General features: G+C 45.4%; 2 protein-coding genes across 4 annotated transcripts in view; one reads left to right on the top strand and one right to left on the bottom strand.

The window, feature by feature from the left end:
- trmt2a (tRNA methyltransferase 2 homolog A) overlaps positions 1-10,735 on the bottom strand; it is a 41,039-nt gene extending 30,304 nt beyond the window's left edge. Inside the window, exons 1-2 of one of the 2 annotated variants that reach the window (XM_072470220.1) lie at positions 10,598-10,659; positions 10,193-10,219 (exon numbers count right to left, since the gene is read on the bottom strand). In XM_072470220.1, the coding sequence (XP_072326321.1) occupies positions 10,193-10,214 (22 nt within the window). In that variant the 5' untranslated portion in view covers positions 10,215-10,219; positions 10,598-10,659. Of the gene's footprint in view, positions 1-10,192; positions 10,220-10,597 lie in introns of both variants that reach the window. The other variant, XM_072470260.1, reaches the window with a different exon arrangement.
- Positions 10,736-10,851: 116 nt separating this feature from the next.
- Positions 10,852-20,862, top strand: part of ranbp1 (RAN binding protein 1) — a 34,037-nt gene continuing 24,026 nt past the window's right edge. The window contains exons 1-2 of one of the 2 annotated variants that reach the window (XM_072470488.1): positions 10,852-11,012; positions 15,299-15,435. In XM_072470488.1, coding sequence (XP_072326589.1) covers positions 10,998-11,012; positions 15,299-15,435 — 152 coding nt within the window. In that variant the 5' untranslated portion in view covers positions 10,852-10,997. Of the gene's footprint in view, positions 11,013-11,186; positions 11,306-15,298; positions 15,436-20,862 lie in introns of those variants that run through there. The other variant, XM_072470392.1, reaches the window with a different exon arrangement.

The raw sequence follows: 20,862 nt of genomic DNA, 5'->3' as shown, positions 1-20,862 counted from the left end.
TCTTCCTCACAGGAACATGCCTGTCCTGTATTCCTTTCAACTGACACTTGAAAGCCTCCCACATGTCAGATGTTGATTTGCCCTCAAACATCCGCCCCCAATCTATGTTCTTCAGTTCCCGCCTAATATTGTTATAATTAGCCTTCCCCCAATTTAGCACATTCATCCTCGGACCACTCTTATCCTTGTCCACCAGTACTTTAAAACTTACTGAATTGTGGTCACTGTTACCGAAATGCTCCCCTACTGAAACATCTACCACCTGGCCGGGCTCATTCCCCAATACCGCCCCTTCCCTAGTTGGACTGTTTACATATTGTTTTAAGAAGCCCTCCTGGATGCTCCTTACAAACTCTGCCCCGTCTAAGCCCCTGGCACTAAGTGAGTCCCAGTCAATATTGGGGAAGTTGAAGTCTCCCATCACCACAACCCTGTTGTTTTTACTCTTTTCCAAAATCTGTCTACCTATCTGCTCCTCTATCTCCCGCTGGCTGTTGGGAGGCCTGTAGTATACCCCCAACATTGTGACTGCACCCTTCTTATTCCTGATCTCTACCCATATAGCCTCACTTAGTGGGGAAGCGGGTAATGTTTGAGGCAAAGACTATAGTGGCGGATAGCGGGAGCAGATACGTGATGGTGAGTGGCAAACTACAGGGGGAGACGGTGGTTTTGGTAAACGTATATGCCCCGAACTGGGATGATGCCAATTTTATGAGGCGTATGCTAGGACGCATCCCGGACCTAGAGGTGGGAAAGTTGGTAATGGGGGGAGATTTCAATACGGTGTTGGAACCAGGGCTGGACAGGTCGAGGTCCAGGACTGGAAGGAGGCCGGCAGCAGCCAAGGTGCTTAAAGATTTTATGGAGCAGATGGGAGGAGTAGACCCGTGGAGATTTAGCAGACCTAGGAGTAAGGAGTTTTCGTTTTTCTCCTATGTCCACAAAGTCTATTCGCGAATAGACTTTTTTGTTTTGGGAAGGGCGTTGATCCCGAAGGTGAGGGGAACGGAGTATACGGCTATAGCCATTTCGGATCACGCTCCACATTGGGTGGACTTGGAGATAGGGGAGGAAACAGAAGGGCGCCCACCCTGGAGAATGGACATGGGACTAATGGCAGATGAGGGTGTGTGTCTAAGGGTGAGGGGGTGCATTGAAAAGTACTTGGAGCTCAATGATAATGGGGAGGTCCAGGTGGGAGTGGTCTGGGAGGCGCTGAAGGCAGTGGTTAGAGGGGAGCTGATATCAATAAGGGCACATAAAGGAAAGCAGGAGAGTAGGGAACGGGAGCGGTTGCTGCAAGAACTTCTGAGGGTGGACAGGCAATATGCGGAGGTACCGGAGGAGGACTGTACAGGGAAAGGCAAAGGCTACACGTAGAATTTGACTTGCTGACAACGGGTACTGCAGAGGCACAGTGGAGGAAGGCACAGGATGTACAGTACGAATATGGGGAGAAGGCGAGCAGGTTGCTGGCCCACCAATTGAGGAAAAGGGGAGCAGCGAGGGAAATAGGGGGAGTGAGGGATGAGGAAGGAGAGATGGAGCGGGGAGCGGAGAGAGTGAATGGAGTGTTCAAGGCATTTTATAAAAAATTATACGAAGCTCAACCCCCGGATGGGAGGGAGAGAATGATGGGCTTTATCGACCGGCTGGAAGTTCCCAAGGTGGAGGAGCAGGAAAGGGTGGGACTGGGAGCACAGATTGAAATAGAGGAAGTAGTGAAAGGAATTAGGAGCATGCAGGCGGGGAAGGCTCCGGGACCGGATGGATTCCCAGTTGAATTTTACAGGAAATATGTGGACTTGCTTGCCCCGCTACTGATGAGGACCTTTAATGAGGCAAAGGCTGCTAGGGGTAATGATGATGCCCCCACCAGAGGGGGAAGCGGAGATAGTGGTGGCGATGGATGCCGAGAAAGCATTTGATAGAGTGGAGTGGGATTATTTGTGGGAGGTGCTGAGGAGATTTGGTTTTGGAGATGAGTATGTTGGATGGGTGCAGCTGTTGTATAGGGCCCCAGTGGCGAGTGTGGTCACGAATGGACGGGGATCTGCATACTTTCGCCCTCTGTCCCCATTACTGTTTGCACTGGCGATTGAGCCCCTGGCAATAGCATTGAAGGGTTCCAAGAAGTGGAGGGGAGTACTTAGAGGAGGAGAAGAACACCGGGTATCTCTGTATGCGGATGATTTGTTGTTATATGTAGCGGACCCGGCGGAGGGGATGCCAGAGATAATGCGGACACTTCGGGAGTTTGGAGAATTCTCAGGATATAAACTGAACATGGGTAAAAGTGAGTTGTTTGTGGTGCATCCAGGGGAGCAGAGCAGAGAAATAGAGGACTTTCCGCTGAGGAAGGTAACAAGGGACTTTCGTTACTTGGGGATCCAGATAGCCAGGAATTGGGGTACATTGCATAGGTTAAATTTAACGCGATTGGTGGAACAAATGGAGGAGGACTTCAAGAGATGGGACATGGTATCCCTGTCACTGGCAGGGAGGGTGCAGGCGATTAAAATGGTAGTCCTCCCGAGATTCCTCTTTGTGTTTCAGTGCCTCCCGGTGGTGATCACGAAGGCTTTTTTCAAAAGGATCGAAAAGAGTATCATGAGTTTTGTGTGGGCCGGGAAGACCCCGAGAGTGAGGAAGGGATTCTTACAGCGTAGTAGGGATAGGGGGGGGGCTGGCACTACCGAGCCTAAGTGAGTACGACTGGGCCGCCAATATCTCAATGGTGAGTAAGTGGATGGGAGAAGAGGAGGGAGCGGCGTGGAAGAGATTGGAGAGGGCGTCCTGTAGGGGGACTAGCCTACAAGCTATGGTGACGGCCCCATTGCCGTTCTCACCGAAGAAATACACCACAAGCCCGGTGGTGGTGGCGACTTTGAAAATTTGGGGACAGTGGAGACGGCATAGGGGAAAGACTGGAGCCTTGGTGGGGTCCCCGATAAGAAATAACCATAGGTTTGCCCCGGGGAGAATGGATGGGGGATTTGGAATATGGCAAAGAGCAGGAGTAACGCAACTGAAAGATCTGTTTGTGGATGGGAAGTTCGCAAGTCTGGGAGCGCTGACCGAGAAATATGGGTTGCCCCAAGGGAATGCATTCCGGTATATGCAACTGAGGGCTTTTGCGAGGCAGCAGGTGAGGGAATTCCCGCAGCTCCCGACGCATGAGGTGCGGGACAGAGTAATCTCAAAGACATGGGTGGGGGACGGTAAGGTGTCAGATATATATAGGGAAATGAGGGACGAGGGGGAGATTATGGTAGATGAGCTGAAAGGGAAATGGGAAGAGCTGGGGGAGGAGATTGAGGAGGGGCTGTGGGCAGATGCCCTAAGTAGGGTAAACTCATCGTCCTCGTGTGCCAGGCTAAGCCTGATTCAATTTAAGGTGTTACACAGGGCGCATATGACTGGAGCACGGCTCAGTAAATTTTTTGGGGTAGAGGATAGGTGTGCGAGATGCTCGAGAAGCCCAGCGAATCACACCCACATGTTCTGGTCATGTCCGGCACTACAGGGGTTCTGGGTGGGGGTGACAAAGGTGCTTTCGAAAGTAGTGGGGGTCCAGGTCGAACCAAGCTGGGGGTTGGCTATATTTGGGGTTGCACAAGAGCCGGGAGTGCAGGAGGCGAGAGAGGCCGATGTTTTGGCCTTTGCGTCCCTAGTAGCCCGGCGCAGGATACTGTTGATGTGGAAGGAAGCCAAGCCCCCGGGGGTGGAGACCTGGATAAATGACATGGCAGGGTTTATAAAGCTGGAACGGATTAAGTTCGTCCTAAGGGGATCGGCTCAAGGGTTCACCAGGCGGTGGCAACCGTTCGTCGAATACCTCACAGATAGAGGGAATGGAAAAGAAGAAGGCAGCAGCAGCAGCCCAAAGGGGGGGGGGGGGGGGGGAGGAACCAGAAGGAGTCTCAGGGTTATTAATATATATGTATAATATGTATAGATCGTTGCCATAAATAATTGTATATTGGACTGTTAAATCATATTTTTGGAGAGTGTTTATCTGAGACAAGGCAGTTGCCATTTAGTTTTAGTTTTCGTTATATATTATTTATTCTTTGTTTATAAAACAGGTCATTGTTATTTATACTGTTATATTATTGTGTAAAGGATACACAATGTACTGTGATGGTTGACCAAAAATTTTCAATAAAATATTTTTTTTAAAAAAGATTAAGGGTGACTAGGGGTAATCCCGGATTCCTTTTTGTCATTTGTTTATGTAAACATGCGGGTTGAGGTTTGGGGGTTGGTGGGTAGATGGGATTGTCGTTATTATGGGGACTGACATATCTTGCTGATTACTGTTTATTGTTGATGGATGTAAATGTGGGAGAAAATGTGAAAAATAAAAAAAATTATTTTTAAAAGAAGTAGGAAGAAGTTGAACCGTGACACCACAGCCTGCAGCTAAGGGATTGTCTGGTGACTGGTAAGTAGTTTTTCTTTCATTTTCCCTCAGGTGTTATCGTGCAGGGCGCAGAGGTTGCTGAGTGAGTGCTTGCTGAGAAGGGGAGTGAATAACAGGTAAGCTCTTTCTTTCTTTTTCTTTTTTTTAATCTAGAGGGGATGGCAGGGAAGGTAGTGCAATGTTCCTCCTGCAGAATGTTTGAGGTGAGGGACGCCGACAGTGTCCCTGCTGATTTCATCTGTGGGAAGTGCACCCATCTCCAGCTCCTCAGAAACCGCGTTAGGGAACTGGAGCTGGATGAACGTCGGATCATTCGGGAGGCAGAGGTGGTCATAGATAGAAGCTTCAGGGATGTAGTTACTCCGAAGAATAAAGATAGATGGGTGACGGTGAGGGGGGCTGGGAGGAAGCAGTCAGTACAGGGATCCCCTGTGGTCGTTCCCCTTAGTAACAAGTATACCGCTTTGGATACTGTTAGGGACGACGACTTACCAGGGGTAAGCCATGGGGTGCAGGTCTCTGACACAGAGTCTGTCCCTGTTGCTCAGAAGGGAAGAGGGGAGAGGAGTAGAGCATTAGTCATTGGAGACTCCATAGTTAGGGGGATAGATAGGAGATTCTGTGGGAACGAGAGAGACTCGCGGTTGGAGTGTTGCCTCCCAGGTGCCAGGGTGCGTGATGTCTTAGATCGTGTTTTCGGGATCCTTAAGGGGAGGGGGAGCAGCTCCAAGTCGTGGCCCACATAGGTAGGAAAACGGATAGGGATGTAAGGCAGGAATTCAGGGAGCTAGGGTGGAAACTTAGATCTAGGACAAACAGAGTTATTATCTCTGGGTTGTTACCCGTGTCGCATGATAGCGAGACGAGGAATAGGGAAAGAGAGGAGTTGAACGTGTGGCTACAGGGATGGTGCAGGACGGAGGGTTTCAGATTTCTGGATAATTGGGGCTCATTCTGGGGCCGGTGGGACCTCTACAAACGGGATGGTCTACACCTGGACCAGAGGGGTACCAATATCCTGGGGGGGGAAATTTGCTAATGCTCTTCGGGAGGGTTTAAACTAGTTCAGCAGGGGCTTGGGAACCTGAATTGTAGCTCCAGTATACAGGAGGTTGAGAGTAGTGAGGTCATGAGTAAGGTTTTAAAGTTGCAGGAGTGTACCGGCAGGCAGGAAAGTGGTTTAAAGTGTGTCTTCTTCAATGCCAGGAGCATCCGGAATAAGGTGGGTGACTTGCGGCATGGGTTGGTACCTAGGACATCGATGTTGTGGCCATTTCTGAGACATGGATAGAGCAGGGACAGGAATGGTTGTTGCAGGTGCCGGGGTTTAGATATTTCAGTAAGCTCAGGGAAAGTGGTAAAAGAGGGGGAGGGGTGGCATTGTTAGTCAAGGACAGTATTACGGTGGCAGAAAGGACGTTTGATGAGGACTCGTCGATTGAGGTAGTATGGGCTGAGGTTAGAAACAGGAAAGGAGAGGTCACCCTGTTAGGGGTTTTCTATAGGCCTCCGAAAAGTTCCATGATGTAGAGGAAAGGATTGCAAAGATGATTCTGGATAGGAGCGAAAGCAACAGGGTAGTTGTTATGGGGGACTTTAACTTTCCAAATATTGACTGGAAACGCTATAGTTCGAGTACTTTAGATGGGTCCGTTTTTGTCCAATGTGTGCAGGAGGGTTTCCTGACACAGTACGTAGATAGATTTGGAGGTAGGTGAGCACTTTGGTGATAGTGACCACAATTCGATTACGTTTATTTTAGGGATGGAAAGGGATAGGTATATACCGCAGGGCAAGAGTTATATCTGGGGGAAAGGCAATTATGATGCGATGAGGTAAGACTTAGGATGCATCAGATGGAGAGGAAAACTGCAGGGGATGGGCACAATGGAAATGTGGAGCTTGTTCAAGGAACAGCTACTGCGTGTCCTTGATAAGTATGTACCTGTCAGGCAGGGAGGAAGCGGTCGAGCAAGGGAACCGTGGTTTACTAAGGCAGTCGAAACACTTGTCAAGAGGAAGAAGGAGGCTTATGTAAAGATGAGACATGAAGGTTCAGTAAGGGCGCTCGAGAGTTACAAATTAGCTAGGAGGGACCTAAAGAGAGAGCTACGAAGAGCCAGGAGGGGACATGAGAAGTCTTTGGCAGGTAGGATCAAGGATAACCCTAAAGCTTTCTATAGATATGTCAGGAATAAAAGAATGACGAGGGTAAGAGTAGGGCCAGTCAAGGACAGTAGTGGGAAGTTGTGCTTGGAGTCCGAGGAGATAGGAGAGGTGTTAAATGAATATTTTTCATCAGTATTCACACAGGAAAAAGACAATGTTGTCAAGGAGAATACGGAGATTCAGGCTACTAGACTAGAAGGTCTTGAGGTTCATAAGGAGGAGGTGTTAACAATTCTGGAAAGGGTGAAAATAGATAAGTCCCCTGGGCCGGATGGGATTTATCCTAGGATTCTCTGGGAAGCTAGGGGGGAGATTGCTGAGCCTATGGCTTTGATCTTTAAGTCATCTTTGTCTCAGGAATAGTGCCAGAAGAATGGAGGATAGCAAATGTTGTCCCCTTATTCAAGAAGGGGAGTCGAGACAACCCCGGCAACTATAGACCAGTGAGCCTTACTTCTGTTGTGGGCAAAATCTTGGAAAGTTTTATAAGAGATAGGGTGTATAATCATCTGGAAAGGAATAATTTGATTAGAGATAGTCAACACGGTTTCGTGAAGGGTAGGTCGTGCCTCACAAACCTTATTGAGTTCTTTGAGAAGGTGACCAAACAGGTGGATGAGGGTAAAGCAGTTGATGTGGTGTATATGGATTTCAGTAAAGCGTTTGATAAGGTTCCCCACGGTAGGCTACTGCAGAAAATACGGAGATTGGGATTCAGGGAGATTTAGCAGTTTGGATCAGAAATTGCCTCGCTGGAAGAAGACAAACGGTGGTGGTTGATGGGAAGTGTTCAGACTGGAGTCCAGTTACTAGTGGTGTACCACAAGGATCTGTTTTGGGGCCACTGCTGTTTGTCATTTTTATAAATGACCTGGAGGGCGTAGAAGGATGGGTGAGTAAATTTGCAGATGACACTAAAGTCGGTGGCGTTGTGGACAGTGCGGAAGGATGTTACAAGTTACAGAGGGACATAGATAAGCTGCAGTGCTGGGCTGAGAGGTGGCAAATGGAGTTTAATGCAGAAAAGTGTGAGGTGATTCATTTTGGAAGGAATAACAGGAAGACAAGAGTACTGGGCTAATGGTAAGATTCTTGGCAGTGTGGATGAGCAGAGAGATCTCGGTGTCCATGTCCATAGATCCCTGAAAGTTGCCACTCAGGTTGAGAGGGTTGTTAAGAAGGCGTACGGTGTGTTAGCTTTTATTGGTAGAGGGATTGAGTTTCGAAGCCATGAGGTCATGTTGCAGCTGTACAAAACTCTGGTGCGGCCGCATTTGGAGTATTGCGTGCAATTCTGGTCGCCGCATTATATAATGTGGAAGCATTGGAAAGGGTGCAGAGGAGATTTACCAGAATGTTGCCTGGTATGGACGGAAGATCTTATGAGGAAAGGCTGAGGGACTTGAGGCTGGTTTCGTTAGAGAGAAGGTTAAGAGGTGACTTAATTGAGGCATACATGATGATCAGAGGATTGGATAGGGTGGACAGTGAGAGCCTTTTTCCTCAGATGGTGATGTCTAGCACGAGGGGACATAGCTTTAAATTGAGGGGAGATAGATATGACAGATGTCAGAGGTAGGTTCTTTACTCAGAGAGTAGTAAGGGTGTGGAATGCCCTGCCTGCAACAGTAGCGGACTCGCCAACACTAAGGGTATTCAAATGGTCATTGGATAGAAATATGGACGATAAGGGAATAGTGTAGATGGGCCTTAGAGTGGTTTCACAGGTCGGCGCAACATCGAGGGCCGAAGGGCCTGTACTGCGCTGTAATGTTCTATAGTGGTCCAGGGAGGACAAGGGTTGAAGGCAGAACTGGGTTAGCAAGTGCAGTTGAGGTGGGCTTGTGATGAATATTAGGAGACAATCTATTCTTAGAAATAGAGACAGAGAAGTCAGGGAAGGGAACTGTCGGAGACCATGCGAGTCTGCACATTCTCCCAGTGTCTGCGTGGGTTTCCTCCGGGTGCTCCGGTTTCCTCCCACAAGTCCCGAAAGAAGTGCTGTTAGGTAATTTGGGCATTCTGAATTCTCCCCCCCCCGGTGTACCCGAACAGGTGCCGGAATGTGGCGACTAGGGGCTTTTCACAGTAACTTCATTGTAGCGTTGTCAGCCTACTTGTGACAATAAAGATTATTATTATGAAGGTGAGAGAAGGGTGGAAATTGGAAGTAAAATAGATTGTTTTATTTAGTTCTGGATAAGAACAGGAAGAGATACCAATACGGTAATCGATACACTGGAAAAAGTGTTGTTGGAGGGGACTGGAGTAAGACTGGGCTAAGGAATATTCCACATACCTCTGAAAAAGACAGGCATAACAAGGACCCATAAGGGTATCCAAAGGAACACATTTTATTTGAAGGAGGTGAGACAAGTTATCAGATAAATTGTTCAATGAGAGAACCAGTTCAGCCAGGCAAAGAAGGATAGATGATAATTGTTCAGGTCTCTGTTCAAGGCAAGGAAGCAGAGAAGCTTTGGGAATGCAGAAAAAAATCCCACCCAAGTTTGAGGGACATCAGGATGAGAATAGATTGGAGAAACTGGTGATGCTTTCCTTAGAGAAGGGAGAATCAGAGAATTTACAGTGCAGAAGGAGGCCATTCGGCCCATCGAGTCTGCACCGGCTCTTGGAAAGAGCACCCCACTTAAGCCCACAACTCCACCCTATCCCCGTAACCCAACCTAACCCAAGGGTAATATAGCATGGCCAATCCACCCAACCCTGAACATCTTTGGACTGTGGGAGGAAACCGGAGCACCGGAGGAAACCCACACAGACATGGGAGAACGTGCAGATTCCGCACAGACAGCGACCCAAGCCAGGAATCTAATCTGGGACCCTGGAGCTGTGAAGCAACTGTGCTATCCAGTATGCTGCATAATGATAGTGGTGTTCAAAATCATGAGCAGTCTAACTTGTGGACTGCACGGTCGTTAGCACTGCTGCCTCACAGTTTCAGGGCCCTGGGTTCAATTCCGGCCTCGGGTGACAGTGTGGCGTTTCAACGCTCTCCCGGTATCCACATGGGTTTCCTCCGGATGCTCCGCCTTCCTCACACAATCCAAAGGTGTCCAAAAGGATAGGTGGGGTATCTAGGATAGGGTGGAGATGTGGGCTTAAGTACGGTGCTCTTTCCAAGGGCCGGCACAAACTCTATTGGCCAAATGGCCTCCTCCTGCACTGTAAATTCTATGTCCAGGCAGAGTAGATCAAGAAGCTGTTCTCTTTGGCAGAGACATTGAAAATCAAAGAGTACTGATTTTAGATGAAAGAACCAAAGACAACTGGAGAAAACATTTATTTTACTCAGCAATTGGTTGGGACCAGGAACGCACAGCTTGATAGGGCAGTGGAAGAAAATTCAATTGTGGCTTGCAAAAAGGAATTGAAAACGCAACTGAAGGTTTAAAAAACAAGTTAGAGACATGATTCAGGAGGGTGGGGGAGTGGGGTTAGCCGAATTCTTTTGAGAGCTAACGATGAGAGATAAATGGCCTCCTTCTGTCGACTCTATCGTTGGGCAACTGGCTTCAAACTATTTCAGGTGCCCTGCGCAGAAAAGTCGTCCAAGAATATGGTTATATTCACCGTGTAAACATATCGCTGGCATTCTTCCTGGGAGGGAAAGAAAACGAATTAAAATCCCGTTTCAAAAGCGAAAGAAGCAACGAGAACGAGAAGTGCAGATCATCAAAGGCAGCGTTTCAAGCAGGAGACTCGTGAGGGACATGAAAAAAAAAGCGGCGTTTGCGCTTTGAACGCGAGAGAACAACGAGGAACACATTTCACTCAGAAAAATTAACTGCTGGACACCTGAAGATATCATATTGTGGAGGGGACTGGAAATCTGTCCTGGGATCATCGTGTGCTACAAAGGGATCGAACTCTTGGAATTGTACTTTGCATGATTGAGCATATATTAATATGAATTTCAGAAAAACAAACGACCCACCCCAAAAAAAAAACTTGCTGATTTATGAGAGGTTTACTTACATTAATTGATTCTCTAAGGATTGAGCGGAGCACACTTGCCAAGCACCGCCATTTTGTGAAGGTCAATCCCAGGAAGCTGCGGCGCGCGGCATTGTGGGAGTGGCCCGCCCGGCCAAGCCGTTTCTTTTAAAATCTTTTTTATTTGAAAAATAATTTAAATCCCCAATAATCTCTGACGGTCGGTTGCTTAAAAGATAACCATGTCGATTTTATGTTGCGCGTGCTGAAGAGAAGCGAGGCTATATGGGGGAAGGGCGGCTGCCCGGCCGGCCGCCCCCTGGTTGCTAGGGAGGCCATATTGGACTGAGGTAAGGTGGGTAAAAAATCAAGCGCGAAAGTAGAACGGGAGACGGAGCTTTTGTTGTTTATCATCCGCAATCCGCAGCCATCCTCCCTCCAAATGGCAGACGAGAGAGTAAGTATCGGCACCGAGTTGATGCTCAGTGTGCCTGCTTTCCGCCCGGGCTGATATTGGTCGGGTTTGACATCTAACGGGTTTTTAAAATTTGAGCTGTTGAAAGTCGCGATGATCCTGGGCTGTTTTTTGTAGGGGAGGGGGATGGATCGGCCAGAGCCGGCGGCCTGACTCCACACCGGCAGAAAACGTGCGTTAAGATAAGAGAGGCGGAGGCTGCCGTCTTTTGGACCGACGTTTGGAGGATTTAAATGGTGGAGATGGAGAACACTAAAATTGTGCCCCCGCTTAAAGTAAAGTTTTCTCATCTTATTAGTTTTCCTCGAGGCCTTACTTCGCTCCTTCTGCGGTAAAATTCACCCCCCTGGTCCAGCGGTGGCCTATAGCCCCCAGATGGAGATGAGTCGCTATTTTTTTTTTTAAATGTGCCCCTTGTTCCCTCCAGCCTCGTATAGTTTTCTCAAAGTGATTGGGATTTTGTCCCCCTCCCCACCATCGGTTCTGTTAAATTAGGGTCGATACAAAGCGGAAGAAAGACCTCGATTTAAATAGTGATCCTCCATAGCCAGTCGGAATAACGTTCCGTCTGGAAATATTTATTAAAAACACACCGCCACCTTCTTTGAGACATTACATTGTCTTTTAAAATTGGCATAAAATCGTTCTACCCAGTTAGTGTGATTAACTGACGAGATTAAAATGTGATCACTGTGGACCATTCTTTTGTATTCAGGTGTAAGATTACTTTCATGAGTGATTTTTTTTTTTCATTTCTCTTATAAAATTTGAATTTTATTCCAGGCAGCTGATGTTTTTTTTTTTGTTGCATGTAAGCAAGGAAGGATAGGTCTAATTTTCCCACCTTGCTCCTTTTTCACCCCTCCCCCTCGAACCTACTAGTGCCTACTAATTTGAGCAAACGGCAAACAAAATGCTTTGGATACTGGAAATCTGAAATAAAAGCAAAACGTGGTGGAAATGCTCAGCTGGTCGCACAGCATCTGGAACAGGGTTAACATTACAGATTGTTCTGTTCTAATAAGGCGTAGGGGCAGAATCAAACCATTGGGGCCAGCTCCACCATTCAATCATGGCTGATATTTTTCTCATCCCCATTCTCCTGCCTTCTCCCCATAACCCCTGATCCCCATATTAATCAAGAATCTTTCTCTCTTAAAGACACCCAGTGATTTGGCCTCCACCGCCTTCTACAGCAAAGAGTTCCACAGATTCACCACCCTCTGGCTGAAGAAATTTCTCCTCATCTCAGTTTTAAAGGATCGTCCCTTCAGTCTGAGGATGTGGCCTTAGGTTCTAGTTTCTCCTATTAGTGGAAACATCCACTGGATAAAAGCAAATTACTACAGATGCTGGAATCTGAAACGAAAATGCTGGAAAATCTCAGCAGGTCTGGCAGCATCTGTAGGGAGAGAAAAGAGCTCACGTTTCGAGTCCAGGTGACTTTGATTTGAAACGTTAGCTCTTTTCTCTCCCTATAGATGCTGCCAGACCTGCTGAGATTTTCCAGCATTTTCTTTTTGCTGTCCACATCCACTCAATCTAGGCCTCTCAGTATTCTGTAAGGTTCAATAAGATACTCCCTCATCCATCTAAACTCCCAAGAATGAAAGGTTATCAATCAGTAATGTTAACTCTATGTAATGTTATTTTGCATCATTTTGAGGACTGCTGACTTGCATTTTTTTTTTGCTTCTCCCAATGATGGATTGGCTCGACTTGTCTACATGGGCATTTTGTAAACAAAAATTGACGGGTTTGAACTTGGGCCTCTTTACCATGAGTACTTTTTTTTTCTTGCTGAGTACTCATTACAATTTGTAAAGCATTTTTGTAACTGTTTTGAAAAAGTTTTAAAATTAAACATTTTTTAATTCATGGTTTGATTGTCATGTTTGCAGGAAAGGCAAATTTAACTGTTTTAACTGTTGGCGTGCCTGATCCCAATGTAAATAATTTGTATTTATATCGTGTAAGTAAGACTTCAGAATGAAATGCACCGTTTCAGTTGTCTTTGCCTTGGAATCTCGACCACTTGGGACCTAGATCTGCAAGCGTTTCGATCATTGAAGGGAAACCATCTGATACATGGACACACCTACAAAAAGAAAAAAACTGGCAACCCCACTTGAGTCCTGCAACTCAAATGGGAATTGCCTGTATCACAACTGATGCCTGTGTCTATGTATTTACATTGTATTTATGTATGTCCTATGTTTTTTCTCATGTGTGGAATCATCTGTCTGGACTACGCAGAACGATACTTTTCACTGTACCTCGGTACACGTGACAATAAAACAAATCCAAATTGAAAATGTATTCCATTAAAAGTCATCTTGTGAGTTTTGGGTTTAAGCGCATGGAATGTTTTGAGTACGCTGTAATGATACATTTGGGGGGCAGATTTTCTACCTTCATGATGTTCCTGTATTGCATATGCTTAATGTTGGCCCTGTGTATAGATAATTTTCTTTAAAAGGTTGTTTGCTTGGTAGATATTTCTCCATCTAAACATTACTCTCTTTCCCCTCCACAAAATAAAATTTCTAACTTATCCAATCCTTCCAATGGCTGAAAGATTGTGTGTCTCAGCAGATTTAATATAAGGTAACCATTGTGTCATACTAGAGAGGAACTGCCATTCCATGTGCTTTCTAATTCCCCCCATTCAGGCCATCTTTAACCAGTGTTTTGTTATGCGTAAATGCTGTTCAGTCATTTAAGCTGACCTCTGTTTCCTTCCTGATGGCTGTGTATTGTAAAACCTGTAGTGGCTGATCAGCATTTCAAAATAGTAGTCCGAACCTTTTGACCTGCAAATCACAACTGGTCAAAATTACAAAGTAGTGCAGATCTGATGCATACAATCTATATTTAAATTATTGAATTTGACATCTCTTTCTCAAACTACATCTCAATATAAATTTTAACACAACTAGCTAGTTACTGAATTTCGGTTATGGTTTGGATTTTTTTTTTCCTAATCAGTTTTCCACTTCCTGTTTTGAAGGTGATGATTTTTTTTTTTTCCTGGGGCATGGTGCCATGTGTGTTTTACCCTTCAGGAACTCTCCCAAGTGGTCACGTTTCAAGTGTGAGCTTTGACAGCAAGTGTTAATGATTTTGTTCTTTCCTGAAGTGCCTGCTCCTGTCCATCAGGATTGCAGCCAAGAGATCAGAGGTGACAGCCTTGGCGTTGGAGAAGTTTGAAAAGCAGAGGATGAGTTGGAATTTAAAAACTGAGATGTATTGGAGGCCAAAATAAAACTAGGATAGAAAACTGTATAATAGTAACAAAAAAGGGAGAATTTGTTTTAAGTTTTGCCTGCATATAATTTATTTTTATGTTTAAGAATTAGTGTTTGTATACGGTACTAGCTGGAAATCATTTCTAGTATTTAGTGGAGTGTTCTTGCTCATTTGTGTTCCAAATTTACTACTGTGCTATGATCCCTGTACAGACTGATAGTCAAATTTGCATTCCTGGTGACCAACTTGAAATCTTGTGCAATTCCTTTTAAGTTTTAAGACTTTAACAGACAAACTATAAGCAACATCAACTAATCATTACTTTGGAGGCAACTAATACCGTAAAACTACAGCAAAGACATTCAGTATCAATATTTTAATTCCATCGGTAATTACATGTCGCGTTTAAGCACACTCTTCACCGAAATGTGCTAATTTCCAGCCCAATTGGTCCACCTCCACATTTCACTGGGTTGTAATGTCCAGAATCCATCAACACTGTTTTCCTTGGCCTTCTACGAAATCCCGAACAACTTTTTCCCTGTTGCTCACACTTGCTGTTGTTTCCCAGTATCCCTTTTTCTGTTTCTGTTCAACATTTTTGGGACCTACCATTTGTGATTACAAGAATTCCATGCTTCTACATTTGGTTCCACGTGTTAAACCTGTGCAATTCAATAGCATTTAACCAGCCCTGGGTATCCAGAAGAACCAAGCCACACAGGCTAGGAGGGCACAACTCGTGGATCACATGGCTCTTCATTACTCAATTTTACCTGGAATTAAAGAGATGGTTTAAAACATAACCGTCTTATAAAACATCATATTCATAACCGCTGTCCTGTAACAATGTGTAGTTTCAACATTTGTTTATCATCCTATATAACAGAGAAAGTACCCCTAAATTGTCCAGTGGGGAATTATTTTTATTACCAACAAAATTAATGTACCAACCATTTAATACTTTACAATAGCTTGAAAAATACTTGTTTCCATTGTATATTTTTGTCTTTCCCCAGGAAATAGGAGACCATGACACTTCTGTAGAGAATGTGACTGAAGATTCCAACCACGACCCCCACTTTGAACCAATAGTTTCTCTTCCTGAACAAGAGGTAAAAACATTGGAAGAAGATGAGGAGGAACTTTTCAGAATGTAAGTAATATGTAATGAAGTACACATCAAGTGGCTAACAGTCTGACTCCTGGTGGACTGATGGTGATTTTCTCTGCCGTTAGCTTGGTGCTGTATGATGCATAGTTTTGTAACCCGCCTGTTTCTGACTTGATCAGGTATCTCTTTGTCTTGGACTTGTATTTGGCCTTCCAATTTTTCACAATTCTGGCTTGGCTCTGCTTTGACTCAATTTTATCTGGAAAGTGAGAACGTGGAAAAATTGACTCACTTTGGAGCAACCGCGATGCTGAGGACGTCATCGATAGCATGTTCGCTGAGTTGGTCACATACAGGTGAAAATTACTGAAGGAGATAGAAAATGGGTGACCAAAAGACAGAGCAAGAGTAGGAAGGCAGTGCAGGTGTCCCCTGCAGAACAGATATACCGTTTTGGACACTGATGTGGGAGATGGTTCACCAGAGGAAGGCAGCAGCAGCCAGGTTCATGGCACCGTGGCTGGCTCTGCTGCGCAGGAGGGCAGGCAGTAGAATAGGGCTATAGTGATCGGGGACCCAATCGTAAGGGGATTAGACAGGCGGTTCTGCGGACGCAATCGAGTCTCCAGGGTGGTATGTTGCCTCCCTGGTGCAAGGGTCAAGGATGTCTCCGAGCGGCTGCAGGACATTCTGCAGGGGGAGGGTGAACAGCCAGCTGTCGTGCATATAGGCACACACGATAAAGGTTTAAAAAAAAAAGGGGTGAGGTCCTACAAGCTGAATTCAGGGAGTTAGGAGTTAAACTAAAAAGGAGGACCTCTGAGGTAGTAATCTCAGGATTGTTACCAGTGCCCAGAGCTAGTCACAGTAGGAATCTCAGGATAGTAGGATGAATGCATGGTGCAAGAGGGAGGGATTCAAATTCCTGGGGCATTGGAACTGGTTCTGGGGGAGGTGGGACCACTACAAACCGGACGGTCTGCACCTGGGCAGGACTGGAACTAATATCCATGGGAGGATGTTTGCTAGTGCTGTTGGGGAGAGTTTAAACTAATGTGACGGGGATGGGAACCAGCAGGAAGACGGAGGGAAGTAAAAACGGGGACTGAAGGCAATAAGGGGGAAAGTGTAAGGCAGAGAAGCTATAGCTAAAAACAAAAAAGGGCCACAGTACAAGGTAGTGACTGAGGAGAGCACAGTGAATAGGCCCAATAATACTAAACGGAATAAAATGGGAAGGAAAAACATAAATGGAAAGCGAAGCAGCAGGTTATTACGTGAAGATATGGGTTCAACAGTAAGGAAAATTAGGAGAAACGTTAAAAGGAAAAATAACTTAGAGGTTACTGATATAGGTGTTAAAATTCAAAACGGAGGTATAAAAGCCAACATAAGTGTACTTTACCTGAATGCTCGTAGTATTCGGAATAAAGTAAATCAGTTGATGGTTGTTATTATTAATCTCGTGAATGACTGATTCAGTGGCCATTACTGAAACATGGTTAAAGAATGTTCACGACTGGGAATTAAATATCCAAGCGTATCAAACTATTCGGAACGTAAAGGAGGTGGCGTAGCTCTGTTATTTAAGGATGACATTCGGGCAGTGGTGAGGGATGACATCGGTTCTATGGAGGATATGGTTGAAACCATTTTGGGTGGAAATCGGGAATAGTAAGGCGAAAAAGTCTGATCGGAGTAGTCTATAGGCCACATTGCGTTGGGATGGGCAATAAACAAAGAATTTAGCACAGGGCTAAATAGCTGGCTTTTAAAGCAGGCCAGCAGCGCGAGTTCAATTCCCGTACCAGCCTCCACGAACAGGCGTTTGAATGTGGCGTCTAGGGGCTTTTCACAGTAACTTCATTTGAAGCCTACTTGTGACAAGCAATTTTAATTTCATTTTCAACTGATGCATGTAGAAATGGTACAGCAGTTATCTTGGGGGATTTTAATCGACATGTCGATGGTTTAACCAGGTCGGTCAAGGCCACCTTGAGGAGGACTTTATGGAATGTATCCGCGATAAGTTTCCTAGAACAGTATGTAATGGAACCTACGAGGGAACAAGCGGTCCTAGATCTGGTCCTGTGTAATGAGACAGGATTGATTAATGATTCTCTCGGAAGGAACGATCACAATATGGTGGAATTTAAAATACAGATGGAGGGTGAGAAGGTAAATTCAAACACTAGTGTTTTGTGCTTAAACAAAGGCGATTACAATGGGATGAGAGAAGACTGGGAGCAAAGACTTTATGGTGAAACAATTGAGGAAAAGTGGAGAACCCTCCACAGTGCTCAGCAAACGTTTATACCAACAAAAAGGAAGGACGGTAGAAAGGGAAAATCGACCATGGATATCTAAGGAAATAAGGGAGAGTATCAAATTGAAGGAAAAGGCATACAAAGTGGCAAAGATTAGTGGGAGACGAGAGGATTGGGAAACCTTTAGGGGGCAACAGAAAGCTACAAAAAAGCTATAAAGAAGAGCAAGATAGATTATGAGTAAACTTGCTCAGAATATAAAAACAGATAGTAAAAGTTTTGACAAATATATAAAACAAAAAAAAGAGTGGCTACGGTAAATATTGGTCCTTTAGAGGATGAGAAGGGAGATTTAATAATCGGAACTGGACAGGTTTTTTGGGTCGGTCTTCAAAGGGGAAGACACTAATAACATGCCAGTGACTGATAGAAATGAGGCTGTGACAGGTGAGGACCATGAGACGATTGTCATCACTAAGGGGGTAGTGATGGACAAGCTAATGGGGTTAAAGGTAGACAATAAGATTGTTGATATTAAGAAGGAGGATGTGCTGGAAATTTTGAAAAGCATCAGGATAAGTCCCCTGGGCTTGACGGGATATACCTACGGTTACTATGGGAAGCGGAGGGAGGAGATGCTGCGCCATTGGCGATGATCTTTGTGTCCTCACTCCACTGGAGTAGTACCGGATGATTGGAGGGAGGTGAATTTTGTTCCCCTATTCAAGAAAGGGAATAGGGAAAATCCCTGGGAATTACAGACTCATCAGTCTTACTTCTGTGGTGAGCAAAATATTAGAAAGGATTCTGAGAGATAGGATATATGATTATTTAGAAAAACGTAGTTTGATTAAAGCTAGTCAGCATAGCTTTGTGAGGGGCAGGTCATGCCTCACAGGCCTCATTGAATTATTTGAGGATGTGACGAGACACATGGATGAAGGTCGGGCAGTGGTTGTGGTGTATATGGATTTCAGTGAGGCATTTGATAAGGTTCCCCATGGTAGGCTCATTCAGAAAGTTAGGGGGCATGGGATACAGGGAAATTTGGCTGTCTGGATACAGAATTGGCTGGCCGAAAGAAGACAGCGAGTGGTAGTGGATGGCAAGTATTCCACCTGGAGGTCAGTGACCAGTGGTGTCCAGCAAGGATCTGTTCTGGGACCTCTGCTCTTTGTGGGTTTTATAAATGACTTGGATGAGGAAGTGGCAGGATGGGTTAGTAAGTTTACTGATGACACGAAGGTTGGTGGAGTTGTAGATAGTGTTGAGAGTTGCTGCGGGTTACAACAGGACATTGACAGAATGCTGGGCTGAGAAGTGGCAGATGGAGTTCAACCTTGATCAATGTGAAGTGATTGATTTTGGAAGGTCGAATTTGAATGCTGAATACAGGGTTAAAGGCAGGATTCTTGGAAGTGTGGAGAACAGAGGGATCTTGGTCCACTTACAAAGATCCCTCAAAGTTGCCACCCAGGTTGATAGGGTTGTTAAGAAGGCGTATGGTGTGTTGGCTTTCATTAACAGGGGGATTGAGTTTAAGAGCGGCGAGGTTTTGCTGCCGCTTTATAAAACTCTAGTTAGACCACACTTGGAATATTGTGTCCAGTTCTGGTCGCCTCATTAAAGGAAGGATGTGGATGCTTTGGAGAGAGTACAGAGGAGATTTACCAGGATACTGCCTGGACTGGGGGGGCATGTCTTATGAGGAAAGGTTGAGGGAGCTAGGGCTTTTCTCACTGGAGCGAAGAAGGCAGAGAGGTGACTTGATAGAGGTGTACAAGGTGATGAGAGGAGTGGATAGCCAGAGACTTTGCCCCAGGGTGGAAATGGCTGTCACAAGGGGACATAATTTTAAGGTGATTGGAGGAAGGTATAGGGGAGATGTCAGAGGTAGGTTCTTTACACAGAGTGGTGGGTGTGTGGAATGCACTGCCAGCAGAGGCGGTGGAGTCAGAGTCATTAGGGACATTTAAGCGACTCTTACACAGGCGCATGGACAGCAGCAAATTGAAGGGGTGTAGGTTAGGTTGATCTTAGATTAGGATAAATGGTCGGCACAACATCCTGGGCTGAAGGGCCTGTACTGTTCTATGCTCCATGTTTTAAGTCTCCTGGCCCTGATGGAATGCATCCTGGGGTACTAAAAGAGATGGCATGGGAAATTGCAAATGCACTCGTGATAATTTATCAAAATTCACTAGGCTCTGGGGTGGTCCCAGCGGATTGGATATTAGCAAACGTCACACCACTGTTTAAACAAAAAGGAGGTAGGCAGAAAGCGGGTAATTATAGGCCAGTTAACTTAACTTCGGTAGTAGGGAAGGTGCTGGAATCTATCATCAAGGAAGAAATGGTGAGGCATCTGGATGGAAATTGTCCCATTGGACAGATGCAGCATGGGTTCATAAAGTGCAGGTCGTGTCTAACTAATTTAGTGGAATTTTTTGAGGGCATTACCAGTGCGGTAGACAACGGGCAGCCGATGGATGTGGTATATCTGGATTTCCAGAAAGCTTTTGACAAGGTGCCACACAAAAACATTACTGCATAAGATAATGATGCATGCCGTTAAGGTAAAGTAGTAGCAAGGCTAGAGGATTGGTTAATTAATAGAAAGCAAAAGAGTGGGGATTAATGGGTGTTCCTCTGGTTAGCAATCAGTAGCTAGTGGTGTCCCTCAGGGATCAGTGTTGGACCACAATTGTTCACAATTTACATAGATGATTTGGAGTTGGGGACCAAGTGCAATGTGTCCAAGTTTGCAGACGACACTAAGATGAGTGGTAAAGCAAAAAGTGTAGAGGACACTGGACATCTGTAGAGGGGTTTGGATCGTTTAAGTGAATGAGCTAGGTCTTGCAGATGGAATACAATGTTGACAAATGTGAGGTTATCCATTTTGGTAGGAATAACAGCAAAAGGAATTATTATTTAAATGCTAAAATATTGAAGCATGCTGCTATGTAGAGAGACCTGGGTGTCCTAGTGCATGAGTCGCAAATGAGTTGGTTTACAGATGCAACAGGCGATTAAGAAGGCAAAAATGAGGTGAATATTGAGTTAATATTTCTGGCGGGCAAGGTGTAGGAGCGGCCATGTCCTGAGTGAGAGACAGCCCGAGTGAGTATATTTGGGAATTTGGATCAAAGAGGTGCTACTTTGCTTTTGGCTTTCTATACACTCTTCAGAAAGTGGCCTC

Source organism: Scyliorhinus torazame, chromosome 1, assembly GCF_047496885.1.
Source record: "Scyliorhinus torazame isolate Kashiwa2021f chromosome 1, sScyTor2.1, whole genome shotgun sequence".
NCBI classification, from domain to species: Eukaryota; Metazoa; Chordata; class Chondrichthyes; order Carcharhiniformes; family Scyliorhinidae; genus Scyliorhinus; species Scyliorhinus torazame.
This window is presented reverse-complemented; position numbering and strand designations above follow the sequence as displayed.